Genomic DNA, 20038 nt, shown 5'->3' on the forward strand with positions numbered 1-20038 from the left:
TGCACGCTTTTGGGAATATCTGTCTTCTAACACACTTCCTGCTGTCCCATCTCCCCTTCAATTCTCCAGTGTACAAGTGGTGGGTGTGACAAGGATCTCTTTTTTTTTTTTGAGACGGATTTTCGCTCTTGTTGCCCAGGCTGGAGTGCAATGGCGCGATCTCAGCTCACTACAACCTCTGCCTCCGGTTCAAGCGATTCTCCTGCCTCAGCCTTCCGAGTAGCTGAGATTACAGGCATGTGCCTGGCTAATTTTTTGTATTTTTAGTAGAAACGGGGTTTCAGCATGTTAGCCAGGTTGGTCTCGAACTCCTGACCTCAGGTGATGCGCCCGCCTCGGCCTCCCAAAGTGCTAGGATTACAGGCGTGAGCCACTGCACCCAGCCAGATCTCCTCTTATTTAAACACAAAATGCTCACAACTCATCTCTTTATTTATTTTATTTTATGTTTTTGAGATGGAGTTTTGCTCTTGTTGCCCAGGCTGCAGTGCAACGGCGCAATCTCAGCTCACTGCAACCTTCGCCTCCCAGGTTCAAGTGATTTTCCTGCCTCAGACTCCTGAGTAGCTAGGATTACAGGCACACACCAAAACGCCCGGCTAATTTTTTGTATTTTTAGTAGAGATGGGGTTTCGCCATGTTGGCCAGGCTGGTCTCGAACTCCTGACGTCAAATGATCCGCCAACCTCGGCCTCCCAAAGTGCTGCGATTACAGGCGTGAGCCACCGTGCCCGGCCATCTCTTTATATACAAATTTTATTTTTGTCTTTAGTTTGCCTTTTTCCATCACTCTGTTTATGCTGCTAATCTCTCAGGCCAAGAAGTCAAAGACCAAACTTCAAAGCTAAATGCGATTTTTGATGAGTGCGCCACATCATCACTTATGGGAAGCAAACAAACTTAGAGAATTCCATGTGTGTGGCAGAATACAAGCTGTTTACAACTCTAACAAATATGGGTTCAAACTTCCGTACCACTGATTAATGTGAGGTGACCTTGTCAAGCTAGTTACACGCTCTAAACCTCAGTTTCTTATTCAGGAAATAACTGAAATTGTCCAAAAAGGTTAAACCTTCCTATAAGGGTTTAAAGGATTAAGAGATACAAAAGTACTTAGTGTAATCCCTGGCAAATAGTGTGCATTACAGAAATCAGATCCCAGGCCCACATAATCACGGTTTTTGTTTTTTTTTTTTTTGAGACAGGTCTCACTCTGTCACCCAAGCTGGAGGGCAGTGGCACGAGCACGGCTTGCTGCGGCCTCAAACTCTCGCACTCAAGCAATCTTCCCATCCTCCCACCTCAGCCTTCCAAGTAGCTGAGACTACTACAGGTGCACACCACCAGGCCCAGCTAATTTTTAATTTTTTTATAGAGACAGAGTCTCATTACATCACCCAGGCTCAAGTGATCCACCCACCTCAGCCTCCCAAAGTGCTGGGATTACAGGCATGAGCCATCACGCCCAGCCCCAATCAAATTTTTATTCTCTGAAAGTCTACCAGATGTTTTAACTTTCCTAATTTCCACATCACTGACCTATATTTCCCAGTTCCAGACCAACAGTGATCCCTTCCATTTCTGGGCTCCCTATACATTCATGCTCTGACTGCCTTTTATTTACTAATAGTTGGGTAAGAAAGGGAGTTGAATTTTGTACATCTTTTCCCTATATTTCTTCTCCCACTCCAGAAAGAAATCTAAAGTCATGTTATAATTTTTTCAAAAGCTCTACTGAGGAATGAAAAAAATGTTTAGTACCCAAAAGATTTCAGACATTACAAACTTTGAGAATATTCATTGGTAACTAACTCCTGGCAAAAGAATACAAATCACCATCATGATGTTAACCTAATTCAAATTCATAAACTCAGGAAACATTTTTAGAAAATTAACTATACCCTCCAAGCTGTCTTGTGTAGAGAGAGAAATAAATAAATAAATAAAAATAATTAACTATATCACAGAATTGTCACACAAATTATCTCTGTAGATCCCTAGAAAGTCCAAAGGGATCACGAACAACATACATATTTAGTTACTAAGGTAACTAAAATGGCCCAATTCTTTACTTAAAACAGGTGAAAGAAACAATGAGAGATCTATTAGAATAGCTATGATCTGAAACACTGACACCAAACCCTGGTGAGGATGTGGAGCAACAGGAACTCTCATGCATTGCTGGTAGAAACACAAAATGGTACAGCTACTTTGGAAGATAGTTTAGCAGTTTTTTACAAAATGAAACGTACTCTTACCATGTGGTCCAGCAATTATGCTTCTGGTATCTATCCAAATGAGTTGAAAATTTATGTCCACACAAAAACCTGCACATGGATGTTTACAGCAGCTTTATTCACAATTGCCCCAAACTTGGAAGCAACCAAGATGCCCTTCAGTAAGTGAATGGATAATTAAGCTGTGGTACATCTAGACAATGGAATATTATTCAGTGATAAAAACAAATGAACTATCATGCCACGAAAAGATATGTATAAACCTTAAATGCACTTTACTAAGTGAAAGAAGCCAATCTGAAAGGGCTTACATTCTGTGATTGCAACTATATTACATTCAGGAAAAGGCAAAACTATGGAGACAGTAAAAAGACCAGTGGGTTACCAGGTGTTCTGGGGCAGAGAGGGGAAAAATGAGTAGGTAGAACACAGAGGATTTTTAGGGCAGGAAAACTATTCTGTATGATACTATAAAGGTAGATTTATGTTAAGTGCTAGAAAAGACTTTAGAGATCTAGTCTACCCCTCTTATTTTACTGAAGAGACTCCAAGAGAAGAAGATGATAAAATAAATCTTATATAAATCCCAAGTTAAATGAATCAACCGACTAGCACATGCAGCTTCCAAGATGAAAACTTACCGCTTAGGTTTGAAAACAACTTTCTGTCCTCCTTCAAGTATCAGTAAGGCTTTCAGCTGTGTCCCTTTATAACCCACATCAGCTTTAATGATTTTCTTGGTGGCCATGGCATGCATGATTGCCCCCAGCTCTGGTGTCTCTTCAGGGTACACTTCCCGGGGAACGACCCACTGGGCTGCAATCTCCCAGGGAGACTGCAAGGTATGGTCCAGCTTGGGTGCCAGCTCCACCCGCAAGCCAGTCATCATTCGGTGAAAGGCCCTCTGGTCCTCCCGGTTGGCAGCTGATGTATCTAAGTTGTCAATCAGGAAAACTTTGGTGAAGATAAAAATGACAAGGAGAATTGCTAACAGCACGACTCGCTGCTTTAGCTTCATGTTGACCTCTTTTCCTTCTCCCCTGACCCACTCTTGCTCATGTATTAAGGAGAGCTGGTGGTGATGGTTAGCAAGGAGATTCCATGATTATACACACTGGTCCATTTCTTCACTGATGCACCTTCCACAGTTCCTGCAAGCCCAAGTACAAAGCAAAATTTGATCAAAAATTCTGTCCTTCCACCGCTGAATCTTTTGCAAGCCTCTAATATATGACTCACCCTTTTTGGCTTTCTAATCTTGAGCTCAAGAAGGTTCAATAATTTAAAATTAACTAATCTGGAGAAGGAACTAATGATGGCAGCAGCGGCCCAAATGGAGCAGCTGCTGCGAAGACGCCAGCTGCAGTGGGAGACGCATGGCCAGGGCAGCACACTCCATGGAGCTGGAAGGAGCTGGGAACAGGTGGGAGCCCTGCCCTCTTCCAAGATGGTGGAGCAGGGGCCCCGTGCTCCTGGGTGCAGCTGCAGCCACCCAGCCACAGCTACACCCACAGGCTCCAAAATGCCACTCCTGCTGCCTGGCCTCTCCCCACCCCCAGCACCCACTCTGGGGTGGAGCAAAATTGTGGCCAAGCCCAGGTGATGTTGTGACCTGTATATATGTGGTTGGGGCAGTGCTGATACACCAGGCCCCTGCTGTCTCAGCCCACTCTGGACTTTGGGCACAAATGAGCATGGGAGGGAGGCCAAGGGAGGACTGAGGATGGCTCAGTGTAGGCCTGCAGGCATCCCTTGGTACAAACAGCTTGGGCACTGTGGATGACATGAATGGTGGCAGGAGGCAGGCTCCTGGGCGGAAAGGGATGGGTCCCCAGTGAAGCCCCACCTTCAAGCCAGGGATGGCCTGAAGCATGGGGGCTGGGCTGTCAGTTCTGGTTAAGAGTCCGCAAACCAGTGAGAACTTATGGTGCTTTTTCTGGGCCCACCCATGGCCACCCATGGGCCAATCAGCACACACTTCCTCTCTTCTGAGCTCATAAAAACCCTGCACTCAGCCAGACTCAAACAGATGTCCGGACAACCTGCGTGCAAAAGGGATCTACCCACTGTGGGTCTCCTCTCCACTGAAAGCTAGACTCTCATCAGAACGACATGGCTGCAGAAAAAGCTACCCACTTTGGGTCTCCAGAGAGCTGTTCTATTGCTCAATGAAGCTCCTCTCCACTTTGCTCACCCCCTTGTTGTCTGCATACCTCATTATTTCTAGGCGTGGGACAAGAACTCAGGACCCACCAAATGGCGGGACTGAAAGAGCTGTAATGCAAACAGGGCTGAAACACACCCCCTGCTCACCATGTAGCAGGCAATCAAAGAGAGAAGAGCTGCGGCCCTTTGGGGAGCTCAGACCTAGGGTCTCCCCGAGCCAGGGCTGTGACATCCTCTTTGGGGTTCTGAGGTTCCTGGTGTCTCCAAGTTTCTGGATGCCACCATGTTCCCCTTGTCCAGACATGGGCACCCGCAGCAGAAGCTGCGTGTGATACTCTGGTCCAGCTGCAGCCTCACACAGAACCGGCAGCTGTGCTTATGCTTGGAGCTGCCTACCCCACCACAGCAGCCAGCGTGCGTGGCTGTGTGCAGTGGCCAGACCCCATGCTAGCTTGTCCACATGCCCCTTGCTGCTCTGCACCTGGCTTGCCCTTGGCAGGTATAAGATCCAGGCCAGTAGTACGAGCTGAGCACAGCCTGCAAGGCTGAGTGGGTAGAACGAGCCCAGTGGGCACAATCACTACTCAGGCAGAAGGCACCATGGCCACAGAGGTTTCTCACTGGCAAAGTGACACCCCAAGGATCCTGTGACACTAATAAGCAAGAACCATGTACACTGAAAATTTTAAAGCAAATATTTCTATTTTAATTGGAATGCAAGCCATCTACGAGCCATGAGGTTGGCTACACATGCCTAATAACCAAAACAATGAGAAAAAACACAACAAAAACAAAAGAGCAAGCTATACATAATTGTTTAACTTTCATTTTTTTAACTTTCAAAATCCATAAAGGACTTTTGCATATCCCAAACCACCGGTATTTGGTAACTTTCCAATTCTCATTCTGGTAAGACAACAATTCCTAAAAATGCCAGAGGGTGCAGAGGAGAGTAATAGCTGTCTCTGAGTCCAAGTATTCAGCGATCCTGGACGTGTCATATCTGCTGCTCATGTATTTAAATGCAACCCCAGACACATATTTCTACTTAGTCCTTCACCAATTATTTTTCAAAATTAAAATACCTGCAAACCATGGATAATCAAAACTGGGTACAGTAAGTAAAGGGAAAAAAATATTCCCATACCATCTAGCTATTAGCAGAATATAACCAGAAAACTAATAAAGCCTGGTACTACGGCAACACTACTACGTCTGGAATAGTCAGGCATATAACAAGGATATTCATGTCACAGACATAAAGAAGTGCTCCTTCTAGCATGGGGCTGACCACACTCTGGGCAATTCTTAAGTTAAAAAACTCCAAATACAAGATTTTTGCAAGGGTGTCAAGAACATACAATTCCGTCTCATTTGCATCCTGAGAGGTTGCTTTCTACTCCATAAGGCCATTTAACAACGTGCACAGGCTTGCTCTGCTCTATGCCTGCAGACAGCACAGCACTGAGGTAAGACAAAGATGACAAGAAGATAACAGGATGTTGCTTCACTCTCCAATTCATTTAACAACTCAAACCATTAATCCAAAAAATAAAACCAATACAAAAAAATAGAGTAAATGATTCAGGCTGAGACACTCCCACTTAAACGTGATACTGCTCCCTTAATAACAACTGGAAACATAATCAAAAGCAGCTTATTGGAGCAACAATGTATTCTGAGGGCAACACTTTGCAGTGGGCCAGCTGAATGAAGTTTATTCTCAGTGATTAACCACTCCTTTTCTGTTCATTTCATGAAGGAAGCAGAAAGTGAGAGTTAATTTCAAATTCTAATTATCCCCCGCCACCTGTTTTGTTTCATCATCTCCCAGGGTATACAACACTATTAGCTGAAACAAAGGCAATTCAAGTGCATCTAAAATGTAATTGTGATGGCATCAAGTTTGGTGTGGAACTCAGTAAAACAGTTCCCTGTGATTACTGATAACAGCAGTGCTAGCAGAGAAGATTTCAGAGATTTTTGCTAGTTCTAATGCAACCTAAACCACACAACTTTTTCAAGTGCTTGTTCAACAGTACACTTCTCGGGCTGCAGAGATAAAAGCCAATATGGAAATCTAGTTGTATTGACAATCACTTCCTCAGCATCTCCAGATGCTACTAGCTACAAATGCAATACAATTCTGGCACAAAGGGGTCAGCTTAATAGGCTTTTACTTTCTACAGAACATCCTTCAGGACTAAAGTCTGGTTAACCCATAAACTTTTTTTTTTTTTTTTGAGATGGAGTTTCGCTTTTGTTGCCCAGGCTGGAATGCCATGGAGCAATCTCGGCTCACCACAACCCCTGCTTCCCGGGTTCAAGCAATTCTCCTGCCTCAGCCTCCCAAGTAGCTGGAATTACAGGCATGTGCCACCACGCCCAGCTAATTTTGTATTTTTAGTAGAGACAGGGTTTCTCCATGTTGGTCAGGCTGGTCTTGAACTCCCGACCTCAGGTGATCTGCCAGACTCGGCCTCCCAAAGTGCTGGGATTACAGGCATGAGCCATTGTCCTGGCCAACCCATAAACTTTTCATGGTATTGCTCATTCATTTCGAATGAAGAAAATCCTCCCCCTCGTGCTATATAAATATATCATATCCAAACATTTTGCACAAAGGTTAGAGCTGTGGTTTTTTATCATCAATGCAATAAGAAGTCCTAACAGTTCCAAAATTCAGATAAGAAAAACGGTCCAATTCCACAATCCAAGTTTGTGTCCTTTTAAGTTTTGAAACTTATTTCAAAACTTCTCCTTTTGAAGCGGCCTCAAACGAACACATTCATCAATTCAGGGCCATAAACAATTCACTTAGCTAGGTTAGAAATTTACATTAAGGGAACTGGCTGGGGACAGTGCCTCACGCCTATAATCCCAACACTTTGGGAGACCAAGGCGGGCAGATCACCTGAGGTCAGGAGTTCAAGACCAGCCTGGACAACACGGTGAAACCCCATCTCTATGAAAAATACAAAAATTAGCTGGGCGTGGTGGTGGGCACCTGTAATCCCAGCTACTCAGGAGGCTGAGGCAGGAGACAACAGCTTGAACCTGGCAGGGAGAGGTTGCAGTGAGCTGAGATCGTGCCATTGCACTCCAGCCTGAGCGACAGAGTGAGGCTCCGTCTCACAAAAAAAAAAAAAAAAAAAAAAAAAAAAAAGAGAGACATACAGAAAGCAAGCAAGCAAGCAAGAAATAAATTTATATTAAGGGAACTGAAGGGTTCTATTATTTCACTATTTCCTTCTGCAGATTCTAAGTGAGGGCAGGTTAAAAAAAAAAAGAGACTAAACAAGTTTTCATGTTTGTGATTATAGTCACCACATCCTAGTAGAATGAGTAAGAGTGCAATTTGTCATTGTTCTTTATAGCCGTCTTTCATTTCCACAGCCACCAACTTCAGTGCTCATCACCTTCCTTTGGACCACAGAAAGAACTGATGCCTGAGCCTCCAGGTTCTCCAATCCAGCCTAGATAATGCAGCCAAAATCATTTTTCAAATCACTCAACCACCTTTGATTCTAGATTCCTTGGCAAGGCATTAAAGCTGTATCCTAAATAGCTTCCAAGCTAGACATCACTCCCATTGTTCCTCTTCTCAGCTTTTAGCCACAATGGATCAACTGAACATGCCACGGTCCTCCTCTTGATGTGTAGGTGCCCTTTGCTTCTGTCATTCCTTACACTGTAGTCCCTCAAAATTCCTCTTTCTCTTACCCTTTCTTCCAATCTCCTCCTGATAAAGTCTGAGCCTCCTTTCAAGGCTCATCTCGAAGGCCATCTCTAAGGCAATTTTTGGTCCCTCCTCACACTCTTAAAGTAACTTCTCTCTCCTTTCGGCCAGTACTTAACTACATTCGGCCTTGTATAGTATCTTATTGTATATGGTTCTTAATTCTCCTTTCAGAATCTTGGCTCCTTAGAATGATCCCCTTCACTCCTTTATTATGTGAGAGAGGAGAAAGTACCAGAGACAGGGTTTCCATGCCATATAATCTTCCTTTTTTATTTGGGACAAGGAGCATACTATATTCTGCAAACTGGACTTTTCCAAAGATTCCCCATTTCAGACACACTAAGGAAATAAACGCAGATTCACTGGGTATATTCAAACTACTCACGAAAACCTCACTAACATTCCCAGAAGAATGTGCCTGCTCTATTTCATACCCTCAGCTCCTCCGATAAATGCTTCAAACAGTGCAACAATGTCCAGTTATATTACAGTCATTTATTTTAATGTTTCTGTTATGCAGAACAGAAACTACCTCAAAGAACAAATAAACTCAAGGTAATAACATAACTTTAAAAGTGTTAAATATAAAAAAGGCAGTACAAATGGCATATCTGTAAATAGTTTTCACATGAAAAGCTGGCATAAACTCTCAGCCTGGAGTTCTGGAAAGTAGACCTTTACAAGGAATTTTCCTACTGAACCCTGGTTTCAACCTGAGCTCCATCAGCTATATGGGGCTTGCTATGGAGACTAATTTACTTATTTACTTTCTTTTTTTATTTTGAGACAGAGTCTCGCTCTGTCACCCAGGCTGGAGTGCAGTGGTGCTATCTCGGCTCACTGCAACCTCCACCTCCTGGGTTCAAGCGATTGTCCTGCCTCAGCCTCCCAAGTAGCTGGGATTACAGGTCTCTGCCACCACACCCAGCTAATTTTTGTATTTTTAGTAGAGACGGGGTTTCGCCACGTTGGGCAGGCTGGTCTCGAACTCCTGACCTCAAGTGATCCGCCCACCTCAGCCCCCCAAAGTGCTGGGATTACAGGTGTGAGCCACCACACCCAGCTGGCTAATTCACTTTCATTCTACACACACACACACACACACACAAACACACTCATCCTACTCATTTGATAAATATTGTATAAGGGCAAACTTAAGACTATGAAGTTGTCTTGGGAGAAGAGATATAGATTCCACAGAAAAAAAGTGAGGTCTTAATGTAAAGTCTTCTTTCAAGAATCTCCTCTCTGGTCCATGCCTCCAAGATGATAAAGAAAAGAAGGAACAAAAGTCATGTCAAAAAGGGCCACAGCCACGTGCAGCCATTTGCTGCATGAACTGTGCCTGATGCGTGCCCAAGGACAAGGCCATTAAGAAATTCATCATTCGAAATATAGTGGAGGCCACAGCAGTCAGGGACATTTCTGAAGCAGCGTCTTCGATGCCTATGTGCTTCCCAAGTTGTTTGTGAAGTTACATTACTGTGTGAATTGTGCAATTCACAGCAAAGTAGTCAGGAATCAATCTCATGCAGCCCACAAGGACCAAACACCCCTACCCCGATTTAGACCTGTGGGTGCTGCCCCACGACCCCCACCAAAGCCCGTGTAAGGAGCTGAGTCCTTAAAGACTGAAGACAGACCATTCTCTGGAGAAAAATAAAATGGAAATTGTACTTAAAAAAAAAAATCTGGCTGATGGTGGAGGAACATTTACAGAAAAGCATGTTGGTGTGGGGGTCTACAGATCATGTGATAAATAATGTATGTGGCTGCCGAGGAACATGAGAACACCTGGCCTTAACACTTACTACCTTACTAGAGAGTCCTACAAGCCACCAATGAGATTCCAAGCCTTATTAGAAGTGTCCCCTTGAATCACCCTCTGATTAAGTGACAAGCTCACAATACTACCTCTGAGGTCATAGAGAAGAAATAAATACCAACCTCTGCTCATAGCAACTAAAAGTGAAAGTTATGGTAAAAGTAAACATAAGTTTCACTTTTTGTGTTTCTAATTTAATGGTCAAATCAGGTTCTTATGACTTAAGTAGAATGTAACATGCCTTGTAAATGTAAAGCACCACAAAGGAAATGCTTAGTAAGAATGCTTCACGCAGAGGACTAACAACAACGGAGATCTGAGGCAAAGGGGTAGGATTTCTTAACTGGTATAGAATTATATTTATGCACACAATCTCTTTGCCCTTGATCCTGAGTAGGAACTACAAGGATCCTTTTACAAAATTCTTTGGTAATTATTGGTTTCAGTAAAACTCTGAAGGTTTGGTGAGTATAGGAGGTAAGATATGAATTTGAGTTTTTTGTTGACTGTCTGCAAAGACAGACACTAACAATTTATCCTATCAAGAGGTGGAGTCAGCGCCAAACACGCTGGTTTACACCTGTAATCCTAACACTTTGGGAGGCTGAGGCAGAAGGACTGCCTGAGCCCAGGAATTCGAGACCAGCCTGGGTAACATAGCGAGACCCTGTCTCTATTATTAAAAAAAAAAAAAAAAAAAAGAGAGAGAGAGAGAGAGAAAGAGGTGGAGTCTGTTTTTCCTCCCCGTAAATCTGGGCTGGCTTTGTAACTTGCTTTGACAATAGAATGTTGTGGAAATGACTGTGTGCCAGTTCTGGGCCCTGGCCTTAAGAGACCTGGCAGCTTCCACTTTCACGGGATCTAGCTACCATGTAAAGAAGCTCAAGCTAAGACTACCAAATGACAAGTGATCTATATGGAGAGAGGTCCAGCCAACCCTTGGCTATCCTGGTCACCCCAGCTGAAGTGCCAGACATGAAGATGACACCTTCAAGGACATTCCAGTCCCAGTTGTGGTCTGGCAGAATGTAGTCACTGTTGTGACCCCAGCCTATACCATTTGGGCAGGAACATGTGAGACCAGATGACCGATATAATTATAAGAAATAACAGGCTGGGCGCAGTGGCTCACACCTGTAATCCCAGCACTTTGGGAGGCGATATGGGCAGATCACCCGAGGTAGCGAGTTTGAGACCAGCCTGGCCAACATGGTGAAACCCCATCTCTACTAAAATACAAAAAATTAGCCGGGCATGGTGGCACATGCCTGTAGTCCCAGCTACTTGAGAGGCTGAGGCAGGAGAATCACTTGAACCCAGGAGGCGGAGGTTGCAGTGAGCTGACATCGCGCCACTGCACTCCAGCCTGGTGACAGAGCAAGACTCTGTCTCAAAAAAAAAAAAAAAAAAGAAAAAGAAAGAAAGAAATAACAAATCATTGTCTTAAGCCACTATTATTTTGAGGTAGTTTGTAAAACCCAACATTCTCACATCTGTTTTGCTCCTATCAACACCTTTTGGGGATACTAAAAATACCAGGGGAGAAGACATAGGGAAATAAATTACATGACTAAAAACAATTATCTCAGGGAGGGGGTAATCACTAAACTAACCATTAAGTGCAAATAAAAATTGGTTTGATAAATTGTTAGGTCATATTTGTAAATTATTATTAATGGCTTCTAGGAGCAATATACTCATTATAAAAGTTATATGTCATTTATATTTTTCTGTCTTCATTGTATATATTTGGAAAGATACATAATTAACAAAATCTCTTAAAGGTACCACAAGAAGAAATAGATTCTCAACTGGATCATTTACTAAAATCCACTTGCATATTTCAGAGCCCTACTTAGACTTATGCAGAGCAATCAAGGCTAACCTCACACATTCACACACTGACACATGTCCGGCTTATAAAGCCTAACTTTTGCACTTCAGCCAAAACATAAATAGCAAAAATCACATCTTTTAGTGCAAAAAAAGTTAGACACACACACGGTAGCTTTTACCGTGGGCTGTCTGGTATACTTCCCTTTTGATTTTTAACTAGCAGTGACAGTAGGGCCCTGTGCATATTATTATTAGCTGTTATGAGTTTACACCCCTTGTTCCCTAGAAATAAATGTAGTCTCTCCTGATGGTTAGTGGCAGTGATAAGTAAAATTAAGAGCATTCAGAAATCTTTTAGTATTGTGTGACAGTCAAGATGTCCAGAAAGTCAAAACCTCCAATATTAAACAGCATTACGTGTTTATTATCTCAGTAAATGCTGAGTACCCTGGGAAAACCAGCCCACTCCTGCTTTGCTGCCTGCCACAACAGCATGCTGTTCTTCCTTTCATCTTCACATGAGGGTCTTCAACTAAAAATAAAAACTAATACCAAGGAATAGCATTAATCAGTATCTACAGATATTTTTTCTTCTTTTCTCTGCTAATGCTCCACTTAAGAAATAGCTTCTTAATTCACCTTCTTATTTTAAATATAAGCTTTCTGTAGCAGAGGGGTTAAAAGCATGTCCTCTGGATTCAGAATGCCTGGGCCTGGATGCTTCCTTTACCACCTAATGTGGGTCTTGGGAAAGAGATTTAACTTCTGACCTCTCTGGGTCTCAGTTTCTGCATATAAAAAAATGAAACAAGAATACTATTACCTAACTCACAGGGTTGTTAAAAATGAATGAGCCAGCTACTCGGGAGGCTGAGGCTGCAGTGAGCCAAGATCATGCCACTGCACTCCAGCCTGGGCGACAGAGCAAGATCCTGTCTCAAAAAAAAAAAAAAAAAAAAAAAAAGAATGAGACCTCTACATGTATTGTGCTAAGATTAGTGCCTGGATGACCCACAGTAATCACTTGTTAGTCATTATCACCATATCAAAAACCCAAAGATGACCTCCAGAGAGGAGAAAAATGACAAAGAAAACCCTCATTGGAATCAATATACCATAATATTGTCTTCTCAGTTACATAGTGAGGGGCCAAATCCACACATTTCACTACTAAGAGTTTAGTAGTAATTAGTAGTCTTGTATTTCTGAACCAAATCCTTGCCTAAATTTGAGAGGTAGATAAGACTATGCAAATAGATATCTTCAGAGTGAGTGTCATGCAAAGCAGAAGACTGGGAGGCTCTCACTAATTTGGCCAACCTGTTTCTCTTCTCTACAAAGTTCAATTCTACCACATTCAATGTAACTGAAACAGATGGGAAGCATGAACTTATCCCACTTCACAAAAAAAGGCTAAAATAGAATGTCTTTCACAGCTGTTTTCAGTTTGGAAAATTAGTTCTGTGTTTCAAAGATGACAGCTTTTCATGTGCTAAAGCCCTCAAGATAAGCCTTAAGAGTAACTTAAGAGTACAGGTGTAGAAAATCTAATTCTTACATAATCCAAATTGGTCCAAGTGTCAGGTTTTCCTTACTGTTTTCACTTCCATTTAAACATTTATTTACATCTGTAAACTCAGAATCACTTATGTGAAATTCTCTAACAAGTTGCTTCTGAAGGAAGGCAACTAAAACCATCACCAGGCATTAATGAAGCATTAAGGTAGTCTTTCTTGCTGGATGTGAAAGTAAAAATGAAATAGGCAATAACTGAATAATTTCAATAAGTGAACTGAAAAAAAATCATTCCCTGCAACCTGTCCCATTTACACCTTGATTTAGGGCAACCTCTTCCTTGAAAAATGAAAAGAAAAAAACTTTAGCTCATACTGCTAGCGAGTTCTGTTCTAAAAACCAACACACGCAGTAATCTTAACACTACGTGGAAATGAGTAACAATTTGAATTTTCCTTTAAATAAACCAGGTATAATGAAACTTCCCAAGTTCCAGGTATTTCACAGCTCAATTGTCAGTATAGAACCACCATTTAAGGCTAGATTATAGAAGGTAATGCCTGTATAGTGTTGAAATACGGAATTACAAATAATATAACATTTTCCTTCAGCTTTTCATATGCTTTCCATCTTTAGTGTTCAATTCACTACAGTTCTTGGAAAACCACATAAACTTTATACAACGATAGACCTCGCATTTTTAGCCTTATGTTCTATGGTATGTCAAGCTGACAGCCCACACAGGAGATCACTTTCAGAAACAGTAGAACCTCAAACAGATCTGTGCTGAAATTATGGCTAGGTGGCTCCAGGCATGATCCCTCTGTTATAATATGAACACATACACACACAAACACACACACACACATTTTTTTTTTTGGCACATGTGTCTCTTCTAATATATTGTGTTTTTTGAGGATGGGATAGATTTTACTCACGCTTTGTACTTCCAAGTAACTTAGCACTGTGCAGGGCCTGTAAGAGGCATCTGATAAGTGTTTGTGGAATAAAAGGAGAGAAGGGCAAAGGAGAAAGACCTTTAGGGTTATAAGAATTTCTTCTAAACTGGCAACTCTCTGGTTTAAAGACTGCCTCTTTCAGAGACATGGGGAAATAAGTGCTACAACGAATTCAAGTATACAGTATATAAAAGATGCAGAAATATCGAATATGTATACCAATTATATACATTCAATTTAAAGTTGCCACCTTCTGTATATCCTGCTCCCACCTTTCAAGGCCACCGCTATTGCCAACCTGGTTCTTGGTATCGGCTGGGATTAAGAGTAAAGACAATTTGGAAACGCTAAAAGGAAGAAAGGAGGTTGTCTAACACACTGCCCAAGGATGATACAAGACAGGGCTGAAATCAGATCTTCAAGTATTATTGGCAGTGCTTTCTGAAACAAGAACCCACACGAGTAAGTACTTCCATATTATTTTGTTGTTTTTTTTTTTTACAGAAAACTACAGGAACATAAATGCACCTATACAGAGCACAAGTTCACTATCTACACCAACGATAAGAAACAAACAAAAAGGTCTCTGGGCAACAAAAATAGTGGTTACAAAGTTCATACCCTAAAACTTGGAGAAGAGCAGGTAGAACATAACTAAGCCTATTTCGCTGTTTTACATTCAATGTCAGGAAGCTCCTACTCCACAGATAAGAAGCTGCAAATTTAAAAGAGGGCAGCAGGGATACTAACAGTAGCAAAAGAGCAGCTTTCCACCACTGAAAGAAGACAAAGACTGACTACTGAATCCGACTCAAGTAGATTCAATAATTCAAAAAGCAGAGGGGACAACAACCTACATTTTTCGATCATTTCAGAGCCTCACTCAACTACTGCCAGTATGCTAGTAATAATAACCAAAGCATATAATATATTGTAAAAATTTTTCCACAAAAGGTATAGTTAAAATAAAATTTTCACATATAATACCTTACTCCTCAACAACATTAGGTAAATGAGGCATTGCTATGTATATAAAGCAGAAAGTTAACATTTGAGAGCATGGAATGATAGACTTCACTGCCTCCCTCTGTACTTGGTCCTGTCCTCTTTACACATTCATAATTTCACATTTCTTGATCTGCCTTTATAACGTGCCCAAGTTAGCACCCTCTTCTCTAAAGGGGTTATCTTGCCAGAAAGTACAGACCTTAAACATACACCAAAGCTCAAGGTCTCTTCTGCATCAGCTTACATTTTTCTTATCTCACACTGGGATGACAGATGCACCCCCTAGATTCTTTACATCCCGAGCTAGGCATTTCTTCTTTTGTTTTTGGTAAGAAAGACCAAATCAGAAGTGAGATCTTTGCATTATGTTCTCTTCTAGGCAGCTCCAGCAGTAATGCTGACATTATAAGTTAGTCAGAAGCTGGTTTCAATAGCAAAGTAAGCTTCTGTTCTGCAGCTCAGGCCTATGTTAAAGAATTCATTAGTACTTGGGGTTACAGAGACAGCTGAAGGAAAACAGGAAGATATATGCAGGTGTAGAAGGAACTGCTGGAGAAGTACTCTAAGAAGGGATAACTCCCCTCTTCCACCGTCAAAATAAGGGACAAGGGCAGTCAGGTCAATGCTATTGACATGGCCGTTACCAAGAGCTCTAAGTTCTTCTATTAATGCAAAAACACTGGCTATCAATCCAACTGCCCCATCAGCCTAGCCAGAACAGACTGCAGGAGCAAGGTTGTGAAGCTGCACCTGACTGGAACCTGCACAGGCTACTCCCAGGCTCCAGGTGGTTTAGAACACCATATCACAGAAGCAAATAACACACCTCTACAGCATATTTTGAACAGTAATCTGAAACACATTTTCTAGGCTTTTTTTTTCTTTTGACAAAAAGAGGAACTAAACAATTGAGTATATACATTAGAATATTTCCCCTTCCCTCATACTATTTTCCATTTATTCATTCAACTGACGAATATTTATTGTGCACCTTCTACATACAGGCACTGTCAGGTGCAGAGAGAAAAATACACAGATACACAGATTACTGTAACAATTACAACAAACTGTAGGGCCTCATTATAACTGTGCTCCCCATCCCAATCCACAAAACCACCTGGCACTTAGTCCCAGAATGACTAAGATTCAGATTCAGAAGAGAGTCTCCTTTTGTTGTTGTTGTTTGTTTGTTTTTTGAGACGGAGTCTGTCAGCAGGCTGGAGTGCAGTGGTGCAATCTTGGCTCACTGCAACCTCTGCCTCCTGGGTTCAAGCGATTCTTCAAGCGATTCTCCTGCCTCAGCCTCCTGAGTAGCTGGGACTACAGGCGTGCACCACCATGCACAACTAATTTTTGTATTTTTAGTAGAGACGGGGTTTCACCATGTTGGCCAGGATGGTCTCAATCTCTTGACCTCGTGATCCGCCTGCCTCGGCCTCCCAAAGTGCTGGGATTACAGGCGTAAGCCACCGCGCCCGACCAACTGTATTTTTATGTATTCTTATAGAATACAAAGAACGCCCTCCTGCTTCTGTTATGAGACTGTGGCAATCACCAAGAGACAACCTCTGTGGTTAGCTATTTTTAAAAGTTATCAATTCAACAGCTGAAGTATCTGGCTTTAGGGTTTTACACTAATGAAATGATTTTAGGGTTTTACACCAATGAAATGATAGACACACAAAGTGTGGGAAGCTGAAGTCTGCCCTGAAAGTGAAGGAACAGAAAGTTTCATTTAGGAATTTAAAATTCAGAAGAGATAAGAAGCAGAAACTTTAAGGCTGTGTGAAAGGCCTGGAATCTACAAATGGAAATCAAGAGAATGAACTAAAAGTCAAGGAATTATCAATTTAACATAAAATAATTCCATGATATAAAAGATTATAAAAATAAAGATGACAGAAACAGTGATGTGTTTTTTTCTCTAATCTTAAGAACCAAAAAGAAAAGCAGGGTATGTGTTTTCTAGTTTCCATTCATTCACCAAAACATAGCTACTGTCCTACCAGTTCTAGAGAAACGAATAAAGCATACCAATGTCACATTTCTGGCTGGTGACTCCACCATGGCGGGCAGCCATGGAGCGAGCCTAGGGCCCGATAGGTGAGTGGCGCGGGGGCGGGGGAGGGCGCGCGACCCCCGCCCCCGGCGCGGCGGGCGGGAAAATGCGGACCGGCACGCGGGCGGGGCGCCACCATGTCACCAGCCAGAAAAGAAATGCTGTGAACTCCAAGATGTCTTGATCATCTTTTACCTGTATCCATATCCATATTTATCACTGCACTTTATCATGAGTCAGACTGACAGTCTGAATTATTATACTTGTGTGTGCCTTTGTATTCTCCTTTGATACGTAATTTTAAATGGGAAAGGGACTCCTGCTAACTGATTCCATTGTACGGTTCTAGAGGCCAAAGTCCAACATCTTTGCAAATTTTAGAAAAGTTATTAATAGAAAACATTGACTTTAAATCTCCCTGAGATTGGCTATGTGTCTGGGCAAATAATTTAGCATCTCTACCATTTGTACCTCAGTTTCTCAAAGACAGTCGTGATAACGAATCATATTTGAGGAAGTGCTCTAAGCTTAGCTCAAAGATCCTGCATAAACTCAAAGAATGTTTGTAATACATAAGCACACTGAGATCTCTAACCAGATTTTTAGAAATCAACGCCAGTGAAATTTTTGCAAGAATTTACAACGCAAGAAAGATAGGCGTGGCTAATAAATGGCAATCTTAACTTGTGCCAGATTATAGATTTATAAAGTCCTACAATTTAAAGGCTAAAGGCTAAAAAAAACCCACATTCCTACTTCCCTTCCAAGTGAGAAATCAAACCTCCAGAGGGAAGCTGGCTGGGTGGGGAAGATGCTGATATCTGGCACTAGACCCAAGTCGCAATACCAAGCAACTCTCATTTTCCCAAATTAGAAACTCCTTATCCATCCCAATGATGGTATGGTCTTTAGGACTAATAATTCCATGAAGACTAACCAAGCCCTGTTACCCCTACTTTCCCTCCAATCCATCCTTCTACCCCTTCTCTTCTTATCCGGAGACTGGCAGGTTAACAGAAGTCAGATTAGAATGAATTTCTTATCAGAACCCACAATCAAGGACGCAGCTCAACAACTATTCACATTCATCATTAAGGGAAACGTATCGGTCCGCTCTTAATCGCGGGGCCGTCACACCCGGAAATGAAATCTCAAGCGCAGCCCACTGACGGCTAACATAGCATTCCTTAAGTTGTGCCCTTCTGCGAGCGCCCGGCGCACGACCCCAGGAGACCTCGGGCCCCGGACACGGTTGCCCCGCCTTCCGCCTCCAGCCTGCAGGTCACTCGCGCTTCCCGGCCACGAGGCGGGCCCAGCAAGGACCCCGCGAGGGCGCGCTCCCTGGGCTGCCGCAACGGGCGCTCTGGGGAACACAAGAGAGGCACCGGGGCCAATCGCCTCTGGGGACCGCGCAAGGGGACGAGAGACGGTCACTAGAAGGGCCCCTGGCAGCCTGAGGCGGCCCCAGGTGGGCCCGCGCCTCAGGTGGGCCAGGGAGGTGGCGGCCGAGGCCGCGTCCTTTCAGCCGCGACCGCACGCAGGGACACGCGGCCCTAGCGGGTCTCCCAGGAAGCCTCGGGCCCTCGCCCGGGACCCGTCCGCGGCCACTCGGGGACGGCTCAGGGTACCGGTGCCCGGCCCCTCAGGGAGGCGCCCCGCCCCCAGGCGGCCCCAGCCCGGCGCGCGCCACGCACCGTGCCCCGCCCGCGTGCCGGTCCGCATTTTCCCGCCCGCCGCGCCGGGGGCGGGGGTCGCGCGCCCTCCCCCGCCCCCACGCCACTCACCTGTCGGGCCCTAGGCTCGCTCCATGGCCGCCCGCGCCGTGCGGTGCGGCGCGGCCCCGGCCGCCCCCGCCGCCTCCGGGGAGGGGCAGCCCCACGCCGCGCTCACCGCCCCCAGCCGCCGCCGCCACAGCGGCTCCCGCCCACCCCCGGCCCGGCCATTCCCAGGCCACCTCTCCCCGCGCAGAGCGGCAGTCCCGCACCCACCCCCCGCCTCCGCGGCCCCCGGCTGTTGGTACCGTCCTAGCGTAACGCCTGCCCCGCGGCCAATCCCAGCGCTCGCTCGGCGCGGCCCCGCCCCCGCCCAGTAGGCGGCCCCTACCGGACCCGCTCCGGACTGCCCCCCTTAACCTCTTCCGTACCGGGCCCGTCCGCTTAACTCCCTCGGCGCCGGCGCTGGTCTCTACTCCTCCCGGCCGCCTCGCCCTGCCCGCTTACATAAACTGGCCTCTCACTTCTCACTTCCTTCGCTCTTTCTTTTTTCTTTTTCTGTATTTGTCCTCCATCTCTCTCCCCGTCTTCGCTTTTTCTTTCCTGCTTTTCTTAGGTAGGTAGGCAGCCAGGCAGCAGGACTGCAGAGTTGCGGTCCCATAGGTCAAGTTCTGTTTGTGAGAAGCATTTTCCCTCCTCCTGTTGCCTTTTTAATTTGCCTTGACTTCTGCTCGGAACATCTGCCTATCTAAATGTATCCCCCGCCTCTTTTGCCCAGAAAAAGGCTAGCCTTCCCACACTGAGTGCAGATGGCTCTTCATTCGGACCAGAGCAGAGCGTCCTGCTACATACTTTCAGGAGCATCTCATAAAATTATGATTCATTTACTGTAATATTAGTTGTTTTACATCTGTCTTTTGCTAAGGACCGTAAGCCCCATGAGGGCAGGTCAGTTGCCCCTGGGTTGCCAATGCCCGAC

The 20038-nt window shown here is 44.1% G+C and overlaps 1 protein-coding gene across 5 annotated transcripts in view; it reads right to left on the reverse strand.

Annotated features, from left to right (window-relative positions):
- Positions 1-19609, reverse strand: part of FAM20B (FAM20B glycosaminoglycan xylosylkinase) — a 48960-nt gene extending 29351 nt beyond the window's left edge. Inside the window, exons 1-2 of one of the 5 annotated variants that reach the window (XR_008495189.2) lie at positions 19132-19282; positions 2879-3388 (exon numbers count right to left, since the gene is read on the reverse strand). Coding sequence is in view for 4 of the 5 variants with exons in the window: in XM_063652997.1 (XP_063509067.1) it covers positions 2879-3255 (377 nt within the window). In the remaining variant the exon portion in view is untranslated. Of the gene's footprint in view, positions 1-2878; positions 3389-17322; positions 17398-19131; positions 19334-19367; positions 19423-19490 lie in introns of those variants that run through there. The other 4 variants (XM_063652997.1, XM_063652976.1, XM_054459087.1 and 1 more) reach the window with 4 other exon arrangements.
- Between the last annotated feature and the right edge of the window lie 429 nt (positions 19610-20038).

Source organism: Pongo pygmaeus, chromosome 1 (genome assembly GCF_028885625.2).
Source record: "Pongo pygmaeus isolate AG05252 chromosome 1, NHGRI_mPonPyg2-v2.0_pri, whole genome shotgun sequence".
Lineage (NCBI taxonomy): Eukaryota > Metazoa > Chordata > Mammalia > Primates > Hominidae > Pongo > Pongo pygmaeus.